This window comes from Mustelus asterias, chromosome 15, assembly GCF_964213995.1.
Source record: "Mustelus asterias chromosome 15, sMusAst1.hap1.1, whole genome shotgun sequence".
NCBI classification, from domain to species: domain Eukaryota; kingdom Metazoa; phylum Chordata; class Chondrichthyes; order Carcharhiniformes; family Triakidae; genus Mustelus; species Mustelus asterias.
The window spans coordinates 27,993,070-28,020,048 of NC_135815.1; the positions used below are offsets into that span (position 1 = coordinate 27,993,070).

The following is a 26,979-nucleotide window of genomic DNA, read 5'->3' on the forward strand; positions in this document are numbered from 1 at the left end:
GGATAAATATTGGTCAGGGCCCTGGGAATAATTTCCTTGCTCTTCAAAATGTTGACATAGGAACTTTCATGTCCACCTGGGAAAACAGATGGGACTTCAGTTTAAAGTCTGTTCTGAAAGACAGTGTAGCACTCCCTCAGTACTACACTGGAATGTCAGCCTTTATGCTCAAGTCTCTGGAGTGAGACATGGACTCTCCCCCTCCGCCTCCACCTTCTGACTGAGGATGCTGCCAACTGCGTCACAGCCGGCACTTCTGCCTGTGTGACTGTTAGGACAACCAACAGGGGAATGTGAGAAAATGATATTGGTTAAATAAAAGCAAAATACTGCAGATGCTGGAAATCTGAAATAAAAACAGAAACTTTTGGAAAAACTTGGCAGATTTGGCAGTATCTGTGGAGAGAGAAACAGAGTTAATGTTTCGAGACCCAGCGTAATTTTCTGGGGACCCAGGGTTCAAATCCCACTGTTTCAGATTGAAGAATCTGGAATTAAACCCATCTGGTCCACTAATGTCCTTCAGGGATGGAAATCTGTCTTACCTGCATGTGACTCCAGAACCGTGGGATCCTGCCATCACATCAATTCGTTGAGCTGCGTAGAATCAGTCCCTTCCGCCTCACGCAGTGGTCGTAGCGACATACGTACTGATCCTGACAGAACACTGTGCGGGAAACAGCCAGTGGTCACCAGTCAAGTTCTGCAACGCATCCATAGCACCAGCAGAAGTGGTGAAATCTCTTCCTTTGTTGATTTGATTTGATTTATTATTGTCACATGTATTATCATACAGTGAAAAGTATTGTTTCTTGCGCGCTATACAGACAAAGCATATTATTCATAGAAAAGGAAAGGAGAGAGCGCAGAATGTAGTGTTACAGTCTTAGCTAGGGTGTAGAGAAAGATCAACTTAATGCAAGGTAGGTCCATTCAAAAGTCTGATAGCAGCAGGGAAGAAGCTGTTCTTGAGTGGGTTGGTACATGACCTCAGACTTTTGTATCTTTTTCCCGTTGGAAGAAGGTGGAAGAGAGAATGTCCGGGGTGCATGGGGTCCTTTAATTATGCTGGCTGCTTTGCCGAGGCAGCGGGAAGTATAGACAGAGTCAATGGATGGGAGACTGATTTGTCTGATGGATTGGGCTACATTCACGACCTTTTGTAGTTCCTTGCGGTCTTGTGCAGAGCAGGAGCCATACCAAGCTTTGATACAACCAGAAAGAATGCTTTCTATGGTGCATCTGTAAAAGTTGGTGAGAGTCATAGCTGACATGCCAAATTTCCTTAGTCTTCTGAGAAAGTAGAGGCGTTGGTGGGCTTTCTTAACTATAGTGTCGGCATGGAAAGGCCAGGACATATTGTTGGTGATCTGGACACCTAAAAACCTGAAGCTCTCGACCCTTTCTACTTCGTCCCCATTGATGTAGACAGAGGCATGTTCTCCTTTATGCTTCCTGAACTCGATGACAATCTCCTTCGTTTTGTTGACATTGAGGGAGAGATTATTGTTGCCGCACCAGTTCACCAGATTCTCTATCTCATTCCTATACTCTGTCTCATCATTGTTTGAGATCTGACCCACTACGGTGATGTCGTCAGCAAACTTGGAAATCGAATTGGAGGGGAATTTGGCCACACACGCAACCTGCATCAGAGAGAACCCCAACCCTGGATTACTGCTCTGGATCTCAGCAGGAACAAAGTTTATACCTTGCATCAAGCAAGGTAGGGCAGTGCTAATCGTCAATGAGTGGACCTCTCAGCAGCTTCTGAAGGCCTCTGCAACTTGCAGAAGATGCAGTTACATTTGTAACTGTTTTTTTTAGATATTAGTGGAAGCAACTATACAGGTTACTTGGAACTAAAGAAAAGAAATAAGTTTCATTTCCTCCCAAAATGCTTTCCAGCCAATCAAGTAATTTTGCAGTTTAATCATTGTTTTAATGTAGGAAACGGGTAAACAAACAACTACATTTTTATTCTATTTTTTCATTTGTGGACAAATTTGTGAATAAAGCCTTCATAGGGTTAATTTGCAGGCACTCCTGTTCATTCAGTAATTTATTTCTTCTTTCCCTTCTTCAAGGGTGGCACGGTGGCAAAGTGGTTAGCACTGCTGCCTGACAGTGCTGGGGACCCGGGTTCAATTCTAGCCTCAGGTGACTGTGTGGAGTCTGTGCGTTTTCCCTGTGTCTGTGTGGGTTTCCTCTGGCAGCTCCATTTTCCTCCCACAGTGCAAAGATGTGTGAGTTAGGTTGATTGGCCATGCTAAATTTCCCCCCAGTGTCATGGGGATTAGTAGGGTAAATACATGGGGTTACAGGATCTGGGCCTGGGTGGGATTGTTGTTGGTGCAGACTCAATGGGCCAAATGGCCTCCTTCTGCGCTGTACGGATTCTATGATACTTGATTAACTTTGGTTGAAGAAACTCATTTTGATTTAACTTCTCATTATATTATATACTATCCACTGCATTTACATAATTCCCCATTTTGTGACCAGATGAGAGTTTGATGGTAGATGTCCTGACGGCAAATAATTTTAAGATCCACTTAAAAATATTATTTCCCCGTCCTAAAAATTGCTTCTTCTAAGGATTCATTCCTAACCCATTATTCCAGCTGTCTATGTGTTCAGCGGAGAGTGGGTGCAACCTCTGCGTTTGCACATGGTGATCGCTTAATCTAAGCTGAAAAACTGATGGGGTAGAAGAGTGCAAACTCTTTTTAAGGTTTATTTATTAGTGTCACAAGTAGGCTTACATTAACACTGCAATGAGGTTACTGTGAAAATCCCCTAGTCGCCACACTCTGACGCCTGTTTAGGTGCACTGAGGGAGACCAATACGCCTAACCACCACGTCTTTCAGACTGTGGGAGGAAACTGGAGCACCCAGAGGAAACCCACGCAGACACGGGGAGAAGGTGCAGACTTCGCACAGCCAGTGACCCAAGCCAGGAATTGAACCCAGGTCCCTGGCGCTGTGATGCAGCAGAGCTAACTATTGTGCACTGTGCTGCCAGTTGAATTGAACCACCACATTTACCCCTGAGTTATTAGTCACAGATAAGTATTTACAAAGTTCTGGGAACAGTTCCATCCCCCCCCCCCCCACCCCCCACTTCCAGTACAGTATGGTTAAGATTGATAGAGTAATATTTATTGCATAGGGAAGGATTTTAAGTTTATAACTTAACTTTATAAATAAGTTGTTTATAAATAAACAAACATCAGTTTTCTGCTAAGTTAGGTTTCTACAAACATAATTGTGATGTTTTTCCCACTGACCCAGTGTGATAATGTATGATGCACTGGTTAGCTCTGTGCCCTTTCTTACCAACTCCCTCTTTGCAATCTTAGGTAGTCTGCCACATAGAGAGAGGGTGAAAACAAAAGCGTGAATTAACCAGTCACTCTAATGCACCTTCAACAGGCACTTCAAAACTTGTATTGGCAAATTAGATGCCTGCCCTCCTGTGGGCTTGATGTGGAGATGCCGGCGTTGGACTGGGGTAAGCACAGTAAGAAGTCTCACAACACCAGGTTAAAGTCCAACAGGTTTATTTGATAGCACGAGCTTTCGGAGCGCTGCTCCTTCATCAGTGAGTGGAGAGGTAGGTTTCACAAACATGGAATATATAGACAAAGACACAATTGTAAGCTCGTGATTCCAAATAAACCTGTTGGACTTTAACCTGGTGTTGTGAGACTTCTCCTATGGGCTTCCCAGGGGAAAGTAATCCAAGGAAAAAAACCAAGAGAAAAGACAAGGAAAACAACAATTTTATTTATTTCATTGTAAGATTGTTAGGATGTCAATAAGTGACGCTATGGAAGAATCCCTTTGAATCCCAAGTTAGCAGGAGTCTTTAAAGATGAATACATTGTCAGATAGCTTGCTTGTAACAGGAGACTTCTGTTAGATTATCCTTGTAGTAAGTCTCTGCAGGTCATAGAGCCAAATAAGCAGTTTAACAAGGCATTCCTCAACATGTCCTCCTCCTGATTGCAGTAGATCATTCCAAGATTAAATAAAACAGAGATAAAAGATTTGAATGAAAACTTGTCTGTACCTTGTCTGTCAACAAATGATGACAGATAAATTAGTTGGCACCATGGAGGCATGAAACTCCACTTGACCTATCCAGAAAGTTTGTACCAAAGCACTTCAACTCGTAACCCTCATGTAATGCAAACCTGAAGGTGGAAAGAAGCTTGATTTGATGGGTGGATTAACGTGTTTTACTAATTCTGTGAAGTCCGTCGCCACAAATTTAGGATTGCACAGTTGCTAACGAGCACTTTACTTCCTGATTCTTTACTTCCTGAATTGCGTAATATTAGAACCATAGAATCACTGCAGTGCAGAAAGAGGCCCATCAAGTCTCCGCCGACTCTCTGAAAGAGCATCTTACCCAGGCACAGCCCCCACCCTACGCCCATAACCTCACACATTTACCATGGCCAATCCATCTATCCTCCATGTCTTTGGGCACTAAGGGGCAATTCAGCTTAGTTAATCCATCTAACCTGCACACCTTTGGACACTAAAGGACAATTTAGCATGGCCAAACCTCCTAACCTCGAACCTGCACATCTTTGGACACTAAGGGACAATTTAGCATGGCCAATCCACCTAAGTAGTGAGTGTAGAGAGAAAAAAATGGAGATGTTCATTTGTGCATGTCGCAATCCAAACACCAGATTTTTTTAGAGCAGCAGATTTGGATTTCCATACTGGATATCTAAACTTCAGTTCTGCCAACATTAAAAACCCCTCCAGCAAAAGCAAGAATGCAAGAATATAATTAGCTCCAACTTGCTAAAGATATATTGTGCTGGCCTCGTGCTAAGGATATAATGTGTCACCATTTCCGGGTCAATAAATGATGTGCCCCCGGGTGGATGCTGTAATGAAACCTGTGTCGCAGAGCAGCACAAGCCCCATGTGCCCCCAGCACACACCCATCTCGAAAGCCAGAGGCTGAATTCATCAGCACAGGCAGACACAAGCCTTAAACATCTCACTTTCTATCTGTGTTCATCCCCCTGTACAAAACAGTTCAGTTGAATTTTGAAATACAGAGGGCAGAAATGGAATGTGGGATTCCGGTGGATCAGTCTCCCGCTCCTAACTGCCCTTCAACCGGTTTCACATAATTTACAATTCCGTGGACAAAATGTAGCCTTCAAAATATAGCAGTGGGATGGCACGGTGGCACAGTGGTTAGCATTGCTGCCTCGGCACGTGGCACAGTGGTTAGCACTGCTGCCTCGGCACAGTGGCACAGTGGTTAGCACTGCTACCTCACAGCACCAGGGACCCGGGTTCGATTCCGACCTCGGGGTGACTGTGTGGAATTTGTACGTTCTCCCCGTGTCTGCGTGGGTTTCCTCCGGGTGCTCCGGTTTTCTCCCACAGTCCGAAAGATGTGCGGATTAGGTTGATTGGCCATGCTAAATTGCCCCTTAGTGTCAGAGAGATTAGCAGGGCAAATACGTGGGGTTATGGGGATAGGGCCTGGATGGGATTGTTGTCGGTGCAGACTTGATAGATCAAGTGGCCTCTTTCTGCACTGTGGGACTTCTATGATTCTCACCCATGACTGCAGTTCTACCGGTTCAACCATGTTTATGATTTGAAGCAGTCATTAAGGTGATTCATGAGTCTGACTCGCTGTAAATTTTACACAACTTACACCCACACACACTTATATTAAAAATCTGCAGTCATCTTGGATCTGTATTTGAATATTTACCATGAAGGCTGATAAGCTGGAAAAGGGTGAACATATCACATATATTGAAATTCTCTGACTACAAATAGAGCTTCTCTGAAAACATAAAGAGTTCAAATGAAAATTACAGGGCTTTTTTCTATATCTGCGCCACCCTATGATCAAACTGTGGCATTAATAGTGCAGGTCATTTTCAGCTATGACTGGGGTGGATAACCAGCAGCAGTCATGTAAAGGAAAATGGGGCAGGTGTAGGAAAGGTGGTTGATCCATCGTCACACATTTTCCCTCCACTTCCAAAATTATAATTGACTCCCACCATGTCCAAGACACAGGGAAAATGTTCAAACCATGGACATAATGAAAGAGCCTTGTAGGTGATTCCTGTTTTGGGGGATTCAGTTATCAGGAAAGACTGTTCAAACCTGAGTTCATCAGCTTTGAACAGAGGCGTTAGATGGAGGGAGTAATAGAATTGTATAAGATGGTAAAGATAAGACCTGTTAGCTATTGCCAGTGTGGCACCCATCTGGATCCCAGGCCAGCAGCGAGTGAGTGCAGGGTGGGATGGAGGAGGGAGGGGCGGTAATGGGGTGAGGGGTACAGAGGCACAGAGCGCCTCCGAATGAAGGAGCCCCCCTCCACCCCCACTCTCCCTTGGGACCAGGGGGCATTGCATTGGGAAGAATATGCACAGATTTGCTTGTTGTGCTCCCCTTATTGTGTGCCCCCTACCCACCGCTGGATAATATCAGCAGTGCCGGGATGTGACCCTTAAGTGGGCATCAATTGGCCATTTTTGGGCCTGAATTGGCAGCAGATTGGGTAGGCCATCCACGAACTTAATCAGGGTCCCTACCTGGCACCTTGCTGCCTAATGAAATGCCCCGTGCCACCAAACATGCCACATGGGGTGGCACAATATTCCACCCAATATCTATTAATTATTTGATTGTTAATGTTCCATCTGGCTGTTGGCTGTTTCATTACTGATGCTGTATAACACCTAGGAGGTCCACAGCAGGGTCCTTCTCATTTCAAAGACAACTATCTCATTACTAACAGAAGGCACCCCTGTGTAAATAGAAAAGCAGCTGTCACTTGTTCACTGTGAACATCGTCAGGAATGAACTAAACACGAATTGGCACCATCAGACTGAGCCACCTTCAGAATGACAGTGGATCCCAAAGTGAATAAAATCACCCATTGAGAGCATGGGGAATCTGGGGTAGCAACGGCTTCCATCATTTCCATATCCATTCAGGGATTTGTTTACTATTAATCATGGAAAGAGCTTCTGGTTTATTAGTGAGGGTTTGCCCTCAGAGCAAGCTGCAGGGCTCCAACCTAGTTCAGCCAATCCCGTCAAGAGGAGAACAGAGCAACAGCTCAATTCTGAAATTCAGACTGGTAACATTTGAAATATCCTTCATGTCTATACATCGGGTTCAAACAATAGTGGCACAGTGGTTAGCACTGCTGCCTCACAGCTCCAGGGACCTGGGTTCGATTCCCGGCTTGGGTCACTGTCTGCGTGGGTTTCCTCTGGATGTTCTGGTTTCCTCCCACGGTCCAAAGATGTGCGGGTTAGGTTGATTGGCGGTGCTAAATTGCTCCTTCGTGTCCCGGGATGCTTAGGTTAAAGAGATTAGCGGGGCAAATAAGTGGAGTTGCGGGGATAGGGCCTGGGTGGGATTGTTGCCAGTGCAGACTCGATGGACTGAATGGCCTCCTTCTGCACTGCGGGGTTTCTATGATTCTATGAATATTGATGGATCCCCGGTAATCTACTAGAAAATGGCACCAATCGCTGTAACACTAATTTGCCCAAACCAGAAGATCCCAGCTTAAGTTACTGATCTGTGTTGATTCAATTGTAGAGAGTTCCCAACTGCTCAGCATGCAACAAACCAATGTGACAGGGTTTCTTACTCCTGATCACTATCCAGTGCCCTCCTGGAAGACATAGTTGGCTGAAGTTAGAATCTGCTCAACTCAGCTGCCATCTCAAAAATGAAATGCCTACTGACTCTCAACTGGTTATGTTGACGTGTGAACATAAGAACATAAGAACTAGGAGCAGGAGTAGGCCATCAGGCCCCTCGAGCCTGTTCTGCCATTCAATAAGATCATGGCCGTTCTTTTCGTGGACTCAGCTCCACTTACCCACCCGCTCACCATAACCCTCAATTCTTTTACTGTTCAAAAATGTATCTATCCTTGCCATAAAAACATTCAATGAGATAGCCTCAACTGAAGATAGCTGAATGAAAGCAATAACACAGCTGTTAATATCTTAGGAGATTTGTGTGAAGAATGCCAAAAGCTTTGCAAGTATTAAATAGAAATGTTTATTATTCATGTGCAGAATTAAGGAAATGCATATTGGTGGAAAGTAACATATAGGCATAGAATCCCTACAGTGCAGAAGGAGGCCTTTTGGCCCATCGAGTCTGCACCGACTCTCTGAAAGAACATCTTACCCAAGTCCCCCCATCCACACAAATTTACCATGACATTTTACACATTTTTGAACACTAAGGGGCAATCTAGCATGGCCTAAACACCTAACCTGCAAATCTTTGGACTGTGGGAGGAAACCTACGCAGCCAGGGGGAGAATGTGAAAGTTCCACACCGACAATCCGTCACCCAAGGCCGGAATCAAACCCAGGTCTCTGGCGCTATGAGGCAGCAGTGCTAACCACTATGCCGCCCAGCATGCAAGATGCATCAGTAGTACAAGGAATACAATACCTTGGCATGAGGGTAAAATGAGATTCGACAAGACATAGCGAGAGGAGAGTCCAGAGGGGCAATTTTTTCGCACAGAGGGTGGTGAGTGTCTGGAACAAGCTGCCAGAGGCAGTAGTTGAGGCGGGTACAATTTTGTCTTTTAAAAAGCATTTAGACAGTAAGATGGGTATAGAAGGATATTGGCCAAATGTGGGCAATTGGGACCAGCTTAGTGGTTAAAAATTGGGCAGCATGGACAAGTTGGGCCGAAGGGCCTATTTCCATGCTGTAAACCTCTATGACTATGGGTTATTAATGGTGCTTGAGATTTTAACGTTATATAAGCACTCTGTTCAAAAGCTATCATAACAAACGCCAAAAGCTTTACAAGTATTGGGCGGAAAGGTTCATTATATTGTGTGCAACATACTTGAATATCAAGAAAAGGGGTGATCAATTTGTTTTTGTTGCAGAACTGAAATTTTAAGGCAAGCAGCGGCATTTCAATAGGGCAGTGAAATTGGTCTTTGGTGGTACAAATGCAAAATTATTCCTGTTCAAATGATCAAACAATATTCCCATAGCAACATTCAAACAAAGGTATCATTCATCTTTCACTTGTGCGCATTTCTGCCCGTGTTGCAATCCAGCTCAAAAGTATTTTGACAAAGACTACAGAATGCATTGAGGAAAAGAATTTCAGAAGCTAAATCTCAAGAGGAGAGAGAAAAAAAAACTATAAGTCCTACCACGGAGAGGTCACTGTACTTCTGCATGGTATTAAGCATTGGGATAAACATTCCTGAAGCCAATCTAGGGCCACACAAAATACATTCTGTACTACACTTATAATTGTTTCCTGCTGCAGTTTGGTTAAAACTCCTGATTACTGAGAAAAGCTTGTTCCACAAGGAGGACATAGTTTACTAAACAGCTAAGTCAAATTTGCCTCATGCTGCTGAGAACTAATTAATGGTGCACTGATTATTTGATTAACTTAATTAAGAGTTTATAGCACAAGTAGACTAAATATAGTTTCAGTAAGTGGATTGCTTTGCCCTGTTGCATGCCATTTGCTGCCATGTGAATGGGGAGTGGTGGCTGGGTGCTGGGGCACTGCTTGTATTGTTTACATTTTGAGTTCATAGGGTCATTGGTGATTCTGGGTATGCGTGAGTTCTTGAATCTCAGCCATCTGTTTAAAATTACCACTTGAAGTAAGCAAGAGCGAGGAAAAGTTGAGTAAGACAATTGCTTTTTTAAAAAATCAGTGGCACAGTGGTTAGCACTGCTGCCTCGCAGCGCTAGGGACCCAGGCTCAATTCCGGCCTTGGATGACTGTCTGTGTGGAGTTTGCACGTTCTTCCCATGTCTATGTGGGTTTGCTTTGGGTGCTGAGGTTTCTTCCCACAGTGCAAAGATGTGTGGGTTAGGTGGATTGCCCCTTAGCGTCAGGGGGATTAGCAAGGTAAGTACGTGGGGTTATGGGGATAGTGCCTGGATGGGATTGTTGTTGGTGCAGGCATGATGGGCCAAATGGCCTCATTCTGCACGATAAGGATTCGATGATTCTAAGTCAATTTTTAACTGAGTTATGTAGAGTTACACGGGCGCAGGTTCTGAAATGGTTGGTTGGATTGATTAACCATGTAGTGTAACACTGACCACACAGATCAAAAGAACTCAGGTTTGATTCCTCACCTGTCCCCCATCGCCTATCTTCAACCAGGGCACTTGTCAGATTATAAAATTGGACAAGAGAACCTCTGGAGTACACAATGAGAGAGCATCATCCAGGATTTCTGCTCCTGACGCTATCCAGTAACCTATTTTGGAAAGTGTCATCTTAATAACTGAACTGCCTAAAATGAGAGTTGAGGAGGGCTCACTTGGTGAGCTACAGGAACCTTCAATGTCCTTTCTAATGTCCTTTAGGGAAGGAAATCTGCTGTCCTTACCTGGTCTGACCTACATGTGACTCTAGAGCCACAGCAATGTAACTGACTCTCAACTGCCCTCCAAGGGCAACTAGAGATGGGCAATAAATGCTGGCCCAATCAGCGACGCCCATGTCCCACGAATGAATTTTAAAAAACCTCTGGCAGTGGCGGTTAGCTACTCAGCAAAGGTCAACCCCTTCAGGAAAGGATAGAGAAGTGGAAAATCCCGAGACATTGGGAAGGGGGAAGGGGGGGTGGGTGTTGAGCAGTTTTTAAAAATTCATTTGTGAGATGTGGGCATCGTTGACCGGGCAGCATTTATCGCCCTTGGAGGGTAGCTGAGAGTCAACCCCATTGCTGTAGCTCTGGAGTCACGTGTAGGCCAGACCAGGTAAGGATGGCAGATTTCCCTCCGTAAAGGACATTAGTGAAACAGATGGGTTTTTTTCCGAGAATCAACAATGATTTCATGGTCATCAGTAGATTCTTAATTCCAGATACTTTTTCTGAATTCAAATTCCTCCATCTGCCGTGGCAGGATTCGAACCCGGGTCCCCAGAACATTAGCTGAGTTTCTGGATTAATAGTCTAGCGATAATACCACTCGGCCATCACCTCCCCAGTTAAATTTGAATTGGTGACATTTTGTGCCGAGCAGAATCTGCCCATTCCGAAAAATGATCTTACGGTTTGAAGTTAGTTTTCAGGTTGCATTGATGCTGCAAGACAAACTCCCCATCCCTTTTTAGTCTGCAAATGCCACCTTGCATATTTGCTGCAATGAAAGGACGTGCTGCTAACCTGCTCCCGAATCTTTGGGTAGAATTTGATGCCAGTGGGTACTGCCAAAGTCAGTGGAGCTTTGAATGGCGTGTTGCATTTTAAAATTCCGCCCTTTGCCCCGATGTGCGAATTGGGAAGTACTCAAGAGCATGTGACTCACCTTTTGATTTTTGGCCTTCCTTCCCGTGGAGAAGCAATGTGGCGTGGTGTCCACTTCTCCATGATTATCAGACTGAAATCAGGAACTGACAAAGTGAGAGGATGTGGTACAAACTGACGACATCCACTCCTTGGTACAGCCTGAACTTTTGTAGATCGTGGGTGTATGAATCTTGGTTTTATTTTTAATGGTAAGAATTCTCATCGCAAATGTGAATGAAATGATCTGATACATTCATTGTTCGTTTAACAGCTAGTTTAGTGGGTCACCAGCGCTTTAACCTGTGCAGCTAATGTTTGCAATTGGTCAACAGCCTTCCAATAATATCCTAAATCATTGCTAGTGAAAATTGCAGAATTTATCATTGGAACGGGAAATGCCACTGGCATAAATCATGTTTTGGACTCTCGTAGGAGTGACACCAATCCCACCCTCCCGAAATTGAGAGCAGAAACATCCCCCCAATTAGACCAGAGAGTGGAAAAACAGCCAACATCCCTATTCCTGGCCATTATTTATCCTCACTCAGCATCACTAAAGCAGTATACCTGGTATGTGTGAGAGCTTACTGTCTGCAAATGGGCCACCATACTTCCTATGTAACTGCAGTGACTCACTCCAGAACTACTTCATTGATTGTACAGTGCTATAGGATGTCCTGAGGTTGTCAACGACACTGTATGAGTGCAAGGCACAGATTTTCCCCGGGTCGGTTGCGCAGAGTCAGAAGATTTCCTGGCTTTAATAATGTCCACTAGCAGCTCGGATTTTTGGTTGGGCAGATGTAGTGGTGGCAGGGGGCCTGAGGTGATAGTGGGCTGAACTATAAGAGTGGACAACCGTGGAACAAATGCAGAGGCTGCCACATATGGAGGTGGGCTGCAATCAAGGCTGGCCTCTATGTTCCAACACTGTTTAAATTATTTTTTTAAAAACTCCAGCCCTCACCTTCCCACGCATTCCCTATGCTCCATCCATGCCAACCTATGCTAACCCTACCCTTCCACCTACTCCTATGACCCTTCATACTCCCTGTGCCAACTCATGGCAACCCATGTCTCCACAAACCACCATTTGGCCATACCCACTGCTTACTCATCTCATGTTCTTGGATATTTCCTGCACAGCTTTGACACTTCCTAGACAGCTGGACAGTTCCTTGACACGTTGACAGTTCCTTGACAGCTGGACAGTTCTAAAGAGTTTGTCCGTAAAATGTGAATGATCATGTTTAAGTCTAACAATCCCAAAGGATCTCTTACATTTTCCAGAGGTGTCCCAGGATCCTATTCAATGAGGCACCTTACCTCTCCTCCCTATCCAAAGAATCCACCAAATTCAGATCTGCTCTTATCTGGCCTGCTCTGCACACCCTGGGATTCTCGCAGCTAAGGCTCAAAATTCAAAAGTCAGCTGATGATATAAATGGCCAGCTGCCTCTGCGGTTCACGACTCCAGTCCCATTCCCACAAAGATGGGAAATGCCGGCTTTAGGAGCGAAACTTAGAAAGTTCAGCCATTTGCGGGATTTTCACCATGATGGAGAGCTTCTCCGTCATAGCAAAAATCTAGGTCTCCAGCCATGTGATGTGGGTATATCCATAGTGCTGCCAAAGAGGGAGCTCCAGACATTTGATCCAGCGACAGTGAAGGAATAGTGGCAATACAATTCCAAGCAAGGTGATGCTTAACATATTATTTCATTCATTTACGGGATGTGAATATCGTTGCCTTTGAGAAGGTGGTGGTGAGCTGCCTTCTTAAACTATTGCATGGACTATCAAGAATGAAGTTTGAAGATTTTGATTAGCAACGATGAAAGAACTTTGATACATTTCCAAATCAGCACTTGGGGCGGGACAGTGGTGGATCTTAGATGGTGGTTTTCCCATGTGCCCACTGCCCTTGACTTGGAGGCAAACCTGCAGGTTGTGGTGTTCCCATGTGTGCACTACCCTTGTCCTTCCAGGTGTTAGAGGTCACATGTTTGGAAGGTCCCAGGGAAGGAGACTTGACAAGTTCCTGCAATGCCTCCTCTGGATGGTTAACACTGCTGCCACTCTGTGCCATTAGTGGAGGGAATAAATGTTTAAGGTGATGAATGGGATGCCAAACAAGCGGGTTTCTTTGCTTTTATGGTATTGAGCATTGTTGGAGCTGCTGTTAGCCAGGCCAGTGGGAAATACTCGATTGTACTCCTGACTTGGGCCTTCCCGATGGTGGACAGGCTTTGGGGAGTCAGGAAGTGAGCTACTCGCCACAGGATTCCCAGCTTCTGATTGGCTGTTGCAGCCACAGTATTTTTGTAGCCGGTCTAGTTCAGTTTTTAGTCAATGGTAACACAAGACTTTATTAGTAGAGGATTCAGCAATGGTAATGCCATTGATTGTCCAGCGGGAATGGTTAGATTCTCTGTTGTTAGAGCTAGACATTGTGTGGCGTGAATGTTGCTCGCCACTTATCAGCCCAAGCCTGAATGTTGCCCGGGTATTGATGCATTTGGACACGGACTGCTTTAGTATCTGAGGAGCTGCATGTGATGCTGAACATTGCGCAGTCATCAGCGAATATCCCCACTTCTGACCTGATGATGGAGAGAAGGTCATTGATGAAGCAGCTAAAGATGATCAGGCTTAGAACACTACTCTGGGGAACTCCTGCAGAGCTGTCCTGGGGCTGAGGTGATTGTTCCAATAACCACAACTACCTTCCTTTGTGCTAGGTACGGTTCCAACCTGTGGAGTTTTCCACCTGATTCCCATTGATTCCAGTTTTACTGAGGCTCTTTGCTGCCAAGGTCAAACGCAGTCTTGATATCAAGACCAGTTATTCTCATGTCACCTATGAAATTCAGCTCATGTTTGGAATAAGACTGCAGTGAGGCCAGAGACCAAATGGCCCTGCCAGAACCCAAACGGAGCAGCGGTAAGCAAGTTGTTGCTGATGGCGGGGTGTGGATTGATGGGATGGTGATTGGCCGGATTGGAGTTATTCTTCTTTTTGTGGGCCAGTCATACCTGGGCACTTTTTCACAGTGTTGGGTTGATGCCAGTGTTGGAGCTGTACTGGAAGAACTTGAGGAAAGGGTGTGGCTAGTTCTGGAGCACAAGCCTTCATTACTACAACCATGGCCCATAGCCTTTCCTGTATCAGTGTTTGAAGACTGGTTGTTCTGTTTTTGATGTGGAGATGCCGGTGTTGGACTGGGGTAAACACAGTAAGAAGTTTAACAACACCAGGTTAAAGTCCAACAGGTTTATTTGGTAGCAAAAGCCACACAAGCTTTCGTGGCTCTGAAGAAGGGGCTCAGAGCCTCGAAAGCTTGTGTGGCTTTTGCTACCAAATAAACCTGTTGGACTTTAACCTGGTGTTGTTAAACTTCTTACTGTGTTCTGTTTTTGTCATTTCCGGTGCCGATGTTTGGTAGGGGTCCATCCGGTTTTATTCTTATTTAACTTTTCTCTCGCAGTCTAATTGACTCTATTATGGTAGAGATGTCAGGTGGAGCCTAGATGGATCATCCAGTCAGTACTTCTGGTGAAGATAATTGCAAATACTTCAGCCTTGTCATTTGCAATGGCATGCTGGATTCTGCTATCATTGAGGATGGGGAATCTTGTCCTGCTAGTTTTTTACGTGTTCACTACTATTTACAGCTGGATGTGGCAAGACTTTCAAGTTTTGATCTGCTCTATTGGTTGAGTGATCGCTTTGTTCTGTCTATAGCATGCTGCTGTTATTTACCATCTATATTGCCCTGTGTTGTAGCTTCACTAAGTTGGCACCTCATTTTTAGGTATTTCTGCTGCTGCCATGCTCCGCTATATTTCTCATTGGACTAGGGTAGGTCCCCTGGCTTGATGGTAGTGGTAGAGTGGAGGATATGCCAGGCCATGAGGTTTCAGGTTGTGGTCGAGTACAATTCTGCTGCAACTGATGGCCCAAAGAACCTCATGGATGCCCAGTTTTGAGTTGCTGGCCATGTTCTGAGTTTGTCACCTTCAGCAGGACAGTATCCCCACCTAATGCAATGGAGGGTGTCTTCAGTTTGACGACAAGACTTTATCTCCACAAGGACTCTTACCAGTGCTGTCATCGATAGATGTATCTGTGACAAGTAGATTTTTGAAGACAAAGTTGAGATTTTTCCTTCTTGGTGGTTTCTCGCCACCTGCTGCAGGCAAATATGTCCAACAGGACTTGGCCAGTAGTGGTGCAACTGGTGATAGATATTGAAGTATCCCACCCAGTGTATAATCTGTGTTCCTGGCTGCCCTCAGTGCTTAGTACCAGTGGTGTTCAATGTGGAAGAGCGTTGACTCATCAGCAGAGGGAGAGCAGTAGGTGGTAATCAGCAGGGGATTTCTTTGCTTTGTTTGATTTGATGTCATGAGACTTCATGGGATCCAAAGTTAACATCGATGACTCCCAGGGCCATCCCATCCCAGTTGGATACCATGTGCCACAATCATTCATGGATCTGTCCTTCAGTGGGACAGGATATACTCAGGGATAATGATGTCTGGGACATTGGTTGTAAGGTACAATTTAGTGAGTATGATTATGTCAGACTGTTGCTTGCCAGCTCTCCCAATTTTGGCACAAGCCCATGGATATTGAGAAGGACTGGTTGAGGATTGACTGGGCCTTTGTCGTTTTTGGTTCCCAAGTCAATGCAGGGCGGTCCATCCCATTTTATACTTATCTGAGTTCCCTGTAGCGGTTTGTTACATCTGAGTAGCTTGCTAGGCCATTTCAGAGGGCAGTTAATGCTCAACCTCTTTGCTGTGGTTCTGGAGTTACATGTGGGCCAGAGTAGGTAGGATGACTGTTTTCTTCCCCTGCCGGATATTAGTGAACACAGTAAGAGTTTTAACAACACCAGTTTAAAGTCCAACAGGTTTATTTGGTAGCAAATGCCATTAACTTTCGGAGCGCTGCTCCTTCGTCAGATGGTTGTCCTGTCTGGAGACAATACACATTTCTTTAACCTGTGCCTAATGCTCCCTCCACTCACATTGTCTGTATCTTTGAGACCTGATTAGCTGTAAAGATTTGCATTCTAATCAGTATTCTGTAACTTGATTTTGTGTCTCTGTATGCCCTGTTTGAGAGCAGATATCCACTCCATCTGACGAAGGAGCAGCGCTCCAAAAGCTATTGGCATTTGCTACCAAATAAACCTGTTGGACTTTAACCTGGTGTTGTTAAAACTCTTCCTGTGTTTACCCCAGTCCAACGCCGGCATCTCCACATCATGGATATTAGTGAACCAGATGATTATTTTGATTTGATTTGATTTGATTTATTATTGTCACATGTATTAACATAGAGTGAAAAGTATTGTTTCTTGTGCATTATACAGACAAAGCATACTGTACATAGAGAAGGAAAGGAGAGAGTGCAGAATGTAGTTTTACAGTAATAGCCAGGGTGTAGAGAAAGATCAATTTAATGTGATATAGGTCCATTCAAAAGTCTGATGGCAGCAGGGAAGAAGCTGTTCTTCAGTCGGTTGGTCCATGTCCTCAGACTTTTGTATCTTTTTCCCCCTTGGGATGGACGAAGGTGGAAGAGAGAATGTCTGGGGTGCGTGGGGTTCTTAATTATACTGGCTGCTTTTCCGAGGCAGCGGGAAGTGTAGACAGTGTCAATGGGTGGAAGACTGGTTTGAGTAATGGACGAGGCTTCATTCTTAACCCTTTGTAGTTCCTTGCGGTGTTGGGCAGAGCAGGAGTCATACCAAGCTGTGATACAACCAGAAAGAATGCTTCCTATGGTGCATCTGTAAAAGTTGGTGAGAGTCGTAGTGGACATACCAAATTTCCTTAGTCTTCTAAGAAAGTAGAGGCATTGGTGGGCTTTCTTAACGATGGTGTCGGCAAGGGGGGACCAGGACAGGTTGTTGGTCATCTGGACACCTAAAAACTTGAAGCTCTCGACCATTTCTACTTTGTCCCCATTGGTGCAGACAGGGACATGCCCTCCATTACGCTTCCCGGTAGTTTCATGATCATTTTTTATAGACTAGAATTTCCAGATTTATTAATTAATTGAATTTAAATTGCCCACTTACTATGGTGGGATTTGAACTCTTGTCTCCAGTGCATTAGTGTGGGCCTCTGGATTACCGGTCCAGTAACATTGCCACTACGTTACTGTCTCCTCAGTTATACTTAGAAGGGGAATCCCAGAGCCTACTCTCAACCCCTTTTGAATTACATTGTGGCGGTCAACGTTTTCTTCGGTTGTGGTGTGTAGGTGGCCCAAAGAGGCTGTGGATAGAACAGTTTTTAACAAAACATACATGGCATCACTCAACCTGGCAGATCATTTGGAAGTTCCATGCTACAAGAGTGGTCTGCTTTAATTTCTTCTTGCTAATGCACCTTTACACAGAGAGCTATACCTATTTCGCTCAACTATTAAGTTCATTAAATGATTAAAACTAACACGGTTAAACTTGTTTTAATGATTTGTTGCTGTGTGAAACAGAATGACAAAGCATACAGCATAAAGTTCTTCATGCATTCAGATTCCTGGATTGTAACACAACTCAAAGGAAAATGGTGAGGCCAACTGAACTGTGTCAATCTCCCATTATCGTTCCATCTCCAGACTTTCTTTCCACCATTTTATAAGAGCCAAATATTGTACAATCCTAATTAGAAGGCAGGAAATGTTTATTGAAGTTTTCATTGGGTGGAGACGCTCTCTGTAATTTTAGGTACATTTAAACAAACTTCTCTTTCATCCTGTTTAAATTCTAGCAAATGATTATAAAATAGTTTCTGAGGTGGTATGCATGGAATTCTGGGATCAAAAATAACTTGTATAACACGTATTGGGCTAAATAATGAAGTCATCTTCTCTGACCCAGGCCATGTGACAATTTGAAATGTATCCACCTATGTTTGAGTTTGAATTTGGCCAAGCTTCACAGCTCCAGGGACCTGAGTTCGATTCCTGGCTTGGGTCACTGTCTGTGTGGAGTTTGCACATTCTCCTCGTGTCTGCGTGGGTTTCCTCCGGGTGCTCCGGTTTCCTCCCACAGTCCAAAGATGTGCAGGTTAGGTTGATTGGCCATGCTAAAATTGCCCCTTAGTCTCCTGAGATGCGTAGGTTGGAGGGATTAGTGGGTAAAATATGTAGGGATATGGGGATAGGGCCTGAGTGGGATTGTGGTCGGTGCAGACCCGATGGGCCGAATGGCCTCTTTCTGTACTGTAGGGTTTCTATGATTTCTATGATCTATGAAGTACAATTCAGAGTATTTCATGTTGGCTGAATTGGTCACTCCCCACTTTGGAGGTGAAACCGGGCACCCGAACCCAGAAACGTGCCGGCTAACTGAACTCACTGGATATGGGGAATAAGGGTGCAGCAGTTGGCATGAGTGCCCCATGTTCTCGAGAGAGGGAGAGGGAGAGAGAGAGTAGATCAGTCAGTGTCTCAACTCCTTGACAACATCTTCAGTGACTCCCGCTGGAAAGCATGAGTGAACACTTGGGTGAGATTGGATTTGGGTGACGGGTTAAATTGGCAAAAAGAATCCCGAGCACATTGGGAACCTGGCTCCAGGCCACCAACTTACAGCCCTACTGAGGTAGGGCAGGACGCTGGCAGCCAACCTGCTCTGAGGAAGTGTGAGAAGCCTAAGATGTAATGCACTGGAGGGGGTGCAGAGGAGATTTACCAGGATGCTGCCTGGGATGGAACATTTAAGCTATAAAGAGAGGTTGGATAGGCTTGGGTTGTTTTCTCTGGAACAGAGAAGACTGAGTGGCGACCTGATTGAGGTGTTCAAGATTATGAGGGGCACGGACAGGGTTGATAGAGAGCAGCTGTTCCCCTTAGTTGAAGGTTCAGTTACAAGGGGACACAAGTTAAAAGCGAGGGGTGGGAGGTTTAGGGAGGATTTGAGTAAAATCCTTTTTACTCAGAGGGTAGTGAGGGTCTGGAATGCACTGCCTGGGAGGGTGGTGGAGGCGGGATGCCTCACATCCTTTAAAAAGTACCTGGATGAGTACTTGGCATGTCATAACATTCAAGGCTATGAGCCAAGTGCTGGCAAGTGGGATTAGGTGGGCAGGTCAGGGCCTTTCATGCAGACTCGATGGGCCGAAGGGCCTCTTCTGCACTGTAGGAGTTTGTAATTCTGTAACCATTTTTGTAGATATAACCATGGATTTGGCAGACCTCAGGAAACTTTGTATCTGCTGTGAGGTGTGGATAATTTTGGCAGCAGTCAGACTCAAAGCAATCCACACCCTTAACAGGCATCAACATCTAAAACTGGTCATTTTCTAAGTCAATCATTTGTCAGTAATTTATCACCATATGAGAATCAATACTTTGTCCTTCAGTTCTCATGTAATGTCTGTATTCTGATTTACTTATTGCATTTGTTGCTGCCTGACTCGATGCTTTGCCTCCATGCAGCTTTTATAATTGGCTACCCTTATGGAAATAAAGCTGTTGGCAATTGGTAGGGGCAATTGGTTGATATCTTACAATGTCTTTGATCCCTTAGTCAGGCCTACTGTGCTAGTTTGACTGTCAAACGGCTCCAGATTTTTGAAAACGCATTCGCGTATGATTCCACATACGCACCTTCCCAAACCTAATCTAACAATTCTTCATTTGTGAGCATATTAGACTTTTTGACTGCAAACTACAGCATGGTCAAACCCCATCTTATCTTCAGCCAATGCATGTCTTCATATAAAGAACAAAGAAAATTACAGCACAGGAACAGGCCCTTCGGCCCTCCAAGCCTGCACCGACCATGCTGCCCGACTTAACTAAAACCCCCTACCCTTCCGGGGACCATATCCCTCTATTCCCAACCTATTCATGTATTTGTCAAGGCGCCCCTTAAAAGTCACTACCGTATCCGTTTCCACTACCTCCCCCGGCAACGAGTTCCAGGCACCCACTACTCTGTGTAAAAAATCTGCCTCATACATCTCCTTTAAACCTTGCCCCTCACACCTTAAACCTATGCCCCCTAGTAATTGATTCTTCCACTCTGGGAAAAAGCTTCTGACTATCCACTCTGTCCATGCCTCTCATAATCTTTGTAGACTTCTATCAGGTCTCCTCTCAACCTCCGTCGCTCCAGTGAGAACAAACCAAGTTTCTCCAACCTCTCCTCATAGCTAATGCCGTCCATACCAGGCAACACCCTGGTAAATCTTTTCTGTACCCTCTCCAAAGCCTCCACATGCTTCTGGTAGTGTGGCGACCAGAATTGAACACTATATTCCAAGTGTGGCCTAACTAAGGTTCTATAAAGCTGCAACATGACTTGCCAATTTTTAAACTCAATACCCCGGCCGATGAAGGCAAGCATGCCATATGCCTTCTTGACTACCTTCTCCACCTGCATTGCCACTTTCAGTGACCTGTGTACCTGTACACCCAGATCCCTTTGCCTATCAATACTCTTAAGGGTTCTGCCATTTACTGTATATTTCCTATCTGTATTAGACCTTCCAAAATGCATTACCTCACATTTGTTCGGATTAAACTCCATCTGCCATCTCTCCGCCCAAGTCTCCAACTGATTTATATCCTGCTGTATATTCTGATGGTCCTCATCGCTATCCACAAATCCACCAACCTTTGTGTCATCCGCAAACTTACTAATCAATCCAGTTACATTTTTCTCCAAATCATTTATATATATTACAAACAGCAAAGATCCCAGCACTGATCCCTGAGGAACACCACTTGTCACAGCCCTCCATTCAGAAACGCACCCTTCCACTGCTACCCTCTGTCTTCTTTGACCGAGCCAGTTTTGTATCCTCCTTGCCAGCTCACCTCTGATCCCATGTGACTGCCATGATGTGGAGATGCCGGCGTTGGACTGGGGTAAACACAGTAAGTACTGTGTTTACCCCAGCCCATGTGACTGCACCAGTCTGCTATGAGGGACCTTGTCAAAGGCCTTACTGAAGTCCATGTAGACAACATCCACTGCCCTACCCTCATCAATCATCTTCGTCACTTCCTCGAAAAACTCGATCAAGTTCGTGAGACACGACCTCCCCTTCACAAAACCATGTTGCCTCTCACTAATACGTCCACTTATTTCCAAGTGGGAATAAATCCTGTCTCGAAGAATCCTCTCCAATAATTTCCCTACCACTGATGTAAGGCTCACCGGCCTGTAATTATCTGGATTATTCTTGCTACCTTCTTAAGCAAAGGAACAACATTGGCTATTCTCTAATCCTCTGGGACCTCCCGTGTAGCCAGTGAGGATACAAAGATTTCTCTCAAGGCCCCAGCAATTTCCTCCCTTGCCTCTCTCAGTATTCTGGGGTATGTCCTATCAGGCTCTGGGGACTTGTCTCCTTTAATGTTTCTCAAGAACCCCAATACCTCCTCCTTTTTGATCTCAACGTGACTCAAACTATCTACACATCCTTTCCCAGACTCATCATCCACCAAGTCCTTCTCTTTGGTGAATACTGGCACAAAATACTCATTTAAGTACTCGTATGTCCCAGTAAGTGTCACTGGGTAGTAATAAGGCGTGGACACCCTTGCCAATTGTTCCCTTCTCAAATATTGGGTCTTTACCAACAACTTGGTTGAAATCAACGAGTGTAACACAGACTTACAATTAACGCAGGTTCCTCTTTGCTTGCTTTTTTTTACCACTTAAGCTGGAAGAGCTATCAGAACCGGTGTGCTCACTTGCATATTCAACATTTGTTCCTGATGTTGTTTGTATCTAGGATACACTGAACTCCCGCATTGTTTTTGACTATTCGGCCATTCCAATGTACTACTTAAAAGATGAATGAAAATTAATAAAAGATGAAATAGTCAATGGTCCCATTTTATCTGTGGGAACATTTTCGGTTGTAAGAGCACACAAAGTGTTTCCAGCTCTCAACTTAATGGATTCGCTACTGATGGGAATGTCCCTATTCTAGCTTTCCCTGCCCAAAACCTACATTGAGAATTCAGATAGACTGAACTCCAGATGACATGAAGTGAGATTTTTGTTTGCGTTCAAGTTTTAGTTGAAGCTTTTACGTATTTTTTCTCACCTCTGAATCCACGTACAATCGGGTACAACCTGACAAGGAGTAGTTTCAAAAATTCTAAAGCAATTAATTGAAAGAAGGAAGGAAAAGAGTATCGTTCACTCGATAGTTACACTCGCATGTAACTAAGCACTGGCAAAATAAATAGCTGGCCTGATTGGTGAACCGGTCAAAATGAGCACTTTTTCAGTCACCTGGTTGTTGGACATACATTCCAAGGGGCAAAATCAAACCTTTGGTTTACAGGGACAGATCAACTTGGAATGGCTGCTTTCGACGCACCGTTCTTAACACATGCTGCACTGCTCCATATTTGGATGAAGAAGGAAGCCATTTTAATAAAAACCAAGATAAAGGCAAAATACTGCAGATGCTGGAATCTGAAACTAAAACAGATAATGCTGGAAAAGCTCAGCAGGTCTGACTGCATCTGTGGAGAGAGAATCGAGCCAACCTTTTGAGTCTGGATGACCCTTCACCAGAGCTAAAGACAAAGAAAATAGGACAAGATTTGTAGTATGACGGTTGGCGGGGGGGGGGGGGGGGGGGGGGGAGGTATTCAGCCTTTATCATCACCATTTACATCCCCTTTGTTCAAGTGAAGTTCCCCCAACCCCCGCCATTATATAAATCTTGTCCTATTTTCTTCGTCTTTAGCTCTGACGAAGGGTCATCCGGACTCAAAACATTGGCTCTGTTCTCTCTCCACGGGTGCTGTTAGACCTGCTGAGTTTTTCCAGCATTGCCTGTTTTTGTTGTAAATAAAAGCCAATGTGTTTTACCCATGGAATGCTTGGACCTTTCAGATGCGTTTCTGATTGCTTTTCTCACAGTTAAATTGTGGTCGCAGACAATTTGTGTGATCATCTGCCGTCATCACACAGCAGGCTTGGTCCCAGGAAGAGAATGGACCACTATACAACATGCCTATTGGTGATTTGCTGCACTGATTGTTGCCCAATTTTAAGGGAGTGCTCATGCTTTATGTGGGCTAAAGTGAATTAGGAAATTAAGTTAAGGGGTAGGTCAGTAGAGACGCAGTGGCACACATTTATGGAGATGTTTCACAACACTCAGCAAATTGATACAGCCCAATGGGAAAGAAAAGCTCCAGTAAAACGATGCACAAACCTTGGCTAACGAAGGAAGTTAAAGATAGTGTCAAATTGAAAAGAAAACGTGTACAATTCTGCAAAGACTAGTGGTAGGTCAGAAGATTGGACAAAATTCAAAACCAGCAAACAATGACTAATGAGGAGGCAAAAAATTTGGTTAGAAATACGAAATAGGGCAGCACGGTGGCACAGTGGTTAGCACTGTTGCCTCACAGCACCTGGGACCCAGGTTTGATTCCCGGCTCGGGTCACTGTCTGTGTGGAGTTTGCATTTTCTCCCCGTGTCTGCGAGGGTTTCCTCCGGGTGCTCCGGTTTCCTCCCACAGTCTGAAAGATGTGCTGGTTAGGTGCATTGGCCATGCTAAATTCTCCCTCAGTGTACCCGAACAGGTGCCGGAGTGTGGCGACTAGGGGATCTTCACAGTAACTTCATTGCAGTGTTAATTTAAGCCTACTTGTGACTTGTAATAAATAAACTTTAAACTTTAGATATTAAGAGTTAACTTAGACTATTATTCGTAAAAACAGTCTTGTTTATTTACAGATCTCTGTACATCTTTGTACATTACATAAGGTTGTACATCTGCTTCCCACCAAATCTCAGTTAGCTAATCATGTGACATTGCATCATGGTTACATCAGCAGTGACATCAGTATCAGGTGCTCCTGATGTTAACCCTTCACTCTACAAATCCAAGGGTCTTAAAAGAAATGGCTGCAGAGATGGCAGATGCATTGGTTGCTATTTTCCAAATTTACTTAGATTGTGGAAGGGTCCCATCAGATTGGGAAACAGTGAATCTTCTATCAGGAAAAGAGGTAAACAGAAAGCAGGAAACTGTGGGTCAATCAACATAACATCTGTCATAGGGAAAATGCTGGATTCATTATTAAGAAGGTCCAAAGATGTGTAGGTTCGGTGGATTGGCCATGCTAACATGCCCTGTAGTGTCCAAAGATGTGTAGATTGGGGGAATTAGCAGAGTAAATATGTGGGGTTACGGAGATAGGGCCTGGGTATGATACTCTGTCAGAGAGTCGGTGCAGAATCTATGGGCCGAATGGTGTCCTTCTGCACTGTAGGGATTCTATGATTCTAAGGTTATAGCATTGAGAAAATCTTCATGCAATTAGGCAGAGTCAACGTGGTTTTGTGACAGAAGAATCATGTTGACTGTTTAGAGTTCTTTGAGGAAGTACCAAGTAACATGAACAAAGGAGAACATGTAGATGTGGTGCAGTTAGATTTCCATAAGGTGTTTGATAAGGTGCCACATCAAAGGTCACATTGTCTCACCACCCTCCCCCCCGACCCCCCACTCCAGTGACAAGAGGTGTCGCTGTAAAAACACCCCTCCTGTCGTCACGAATAACACCCTCCACTTTTCCCTTCCCTATCTACCCCTCACTGGGCCAGTCTGGTCCTGGCCAGTCCGACGCCACTTTCCTGGGTTTTGGGACCTTGTCCATGGTGCTAGTCCTGGCTGGTTTCTGCCCCAGCCTCTATTTGCAGTGGCATTGTGCGACTGAAGAACAGCTGGCCTTTCTGATTGTCCAGCAGCTCTTGGAGGTGGAACCTTTATCTTTAAAGGGAACTCCTAGACCAAGCAGCCATTGCCTGAAGGGCGCAGAATCAGCCAGGGTTCTCGGAAATGACGGAGACCGAACCGCCTTCAGTATGAAAGTCAGCCCAAAGTGTGCAGTAGGTTTGCACATAAGAATACACATGATAATGTTTGCATGAAAGTTGTGAGAGAGAGAGAACCCTCTCCCTATGTAAGTGAGTGTTTGAGAGTTTGCAGGAATAATAATATAATGGTTGAGTAGGGGATTTCACATGTTCATATTTTTAGCAAAATTGTAAATCTGTTATTGATTTGATTTGATTTATCATTGTTATGTATTAGTATACAGTGAAAAGTCTCACTTCTTGCGCACTATACGGACACATCGAATGCTTTCTCAAAGCGGGTGCATGAGACAAATGTAAGATGACTTTGCTTAGGATTAAACCGCTCTTTCTCCTTCCTCATTTTATATGTAATATTGAATGAACTTCATGGTACAGAAATGGGTTTGAATATTACCAATAGCTTTTGCTATTATGTGGAAGTGCTCTCGAGATCTGCGTGATTTCCAAATGCAGCACAATGAGCTCAAAACCTTAGAATTTGCCAGAGCTTGTAGGTCAGTGGGACTAAAAAGATTGAAGAATGGAAGCTATTTGATACAACGGGTTCATTCAGACCCGCTTTTGAAATGTATTCTTCCTTTTTCATCGGCTAATTACTGTTTCTCCTGATCAACTTTTGCTGACACAATGAAACCCCTTCTCCACAAATGTTTAGTTGTTTACCCACAACAACAGCTACTTGTAAGGCCTTTCAGAGATGCCACTGAAAAAGGTCTTTCTCTCTTCATTTAGGACCGCCTATTCTTCGTCATGGAATACGTAAACGGTGGCGACTTAATGTTTCAAATCCAACGTTCCCGCAAGTTTGATGAAGCTCGCTCGAGGTTTTATGCAGCGGAGGTCACTTCAGCACTCATGTTCCTTCACCAAAATGGTGTCATTTACAGGTACTTGCTGGATAAAAAGAACAGCTGGGGCTCACGCTTGGCTTGTCCTGAAATGCTCTCGTTTCTTAGCAATGGGTTTGGGTCCAAGCCTGCTGCCTCAGTTCTCGTGCATGTTGAGACATGGGTCTGTGTTGTATTTCTTTTTTTTTTGTTTGTCATTCACAATGTTTACATTTGAATAGCACCAGAAGCTGCAGTCAAGACGCCAAGCCAGGTTTGTATTATGAGGTACTTAAGAGCTTTGACAAAATGTTTGGCACAGCCTGACCCTGTGCTAACCTGCCAATGGAGAGACACAATCTCTTTACTTTCTTTCTAAATCCAGTGCGGGACCTCTTAAAGGCCTTTCATTCCCCCCACCCCCACCCCCATCCCTCCACCCACCCGCCCCCATCTCCAAAAAGAAACACTCTCCTATTTCCTTTGTTTATTTGTGTTGTCCTCTCGTTGACTGAATGGGACAACAGTCACAGGGTCCTTGTTTCTTCCCTCTTTTTCTCAGCATTTAAGGACAAACTGTGAGTCACTCGCAGGAAGTGGCTGGTAGGAAAGTGTAAAGAAAAGACTTTGCCAGTTACGTTATTGAGCCAAGTGCCTGTGTTTTACCTCCAGGATCAGCAGAACTCACAATGCTTCTTGTAGGATCTTTTTTTCAAATAATCAGTGTAAAACTACATATTCCCAAAAGCGAACTGTAGTTGCTCCAACCCAGGGATCAAAATTATTCAATGGAAAATAAGTGTTGGGGCAAAATATTTGATGTTCAAACGGGGCTTGCCCAATGTCCGCTGAGGAAATACATAAAAATACTTTTACTATTCTTAAGGTTTGTGTAGCTTCACGGAGATCAAACATCTT

At 44.5% G+C, this 26,979-nt stretch overlaps 1 protein-coding gene across 1 annotated transcript in view; it reads left to right on the forward strand.

Moving 5' to 3' along the window:
- LOC144504419 (protein kinase C epsilon type) overlaps positions 1 to 26,979 on the forward strand; it is a 571,367-nt gene that overhangs the window by 451,750 nt on the left and 92,638 nt on the right. The window contains exon 11 of the mRNA XM_078229681.1: positions 25,967 to 26,121. Within this exon, the coding sequence (XP_078085807.1) occupies positions 25,967 to 26,121 (155 nt within the window). The remainder of the gene's footprint in view (positions 1 to 25,966; positions 26,122 to 26,979) is intronic.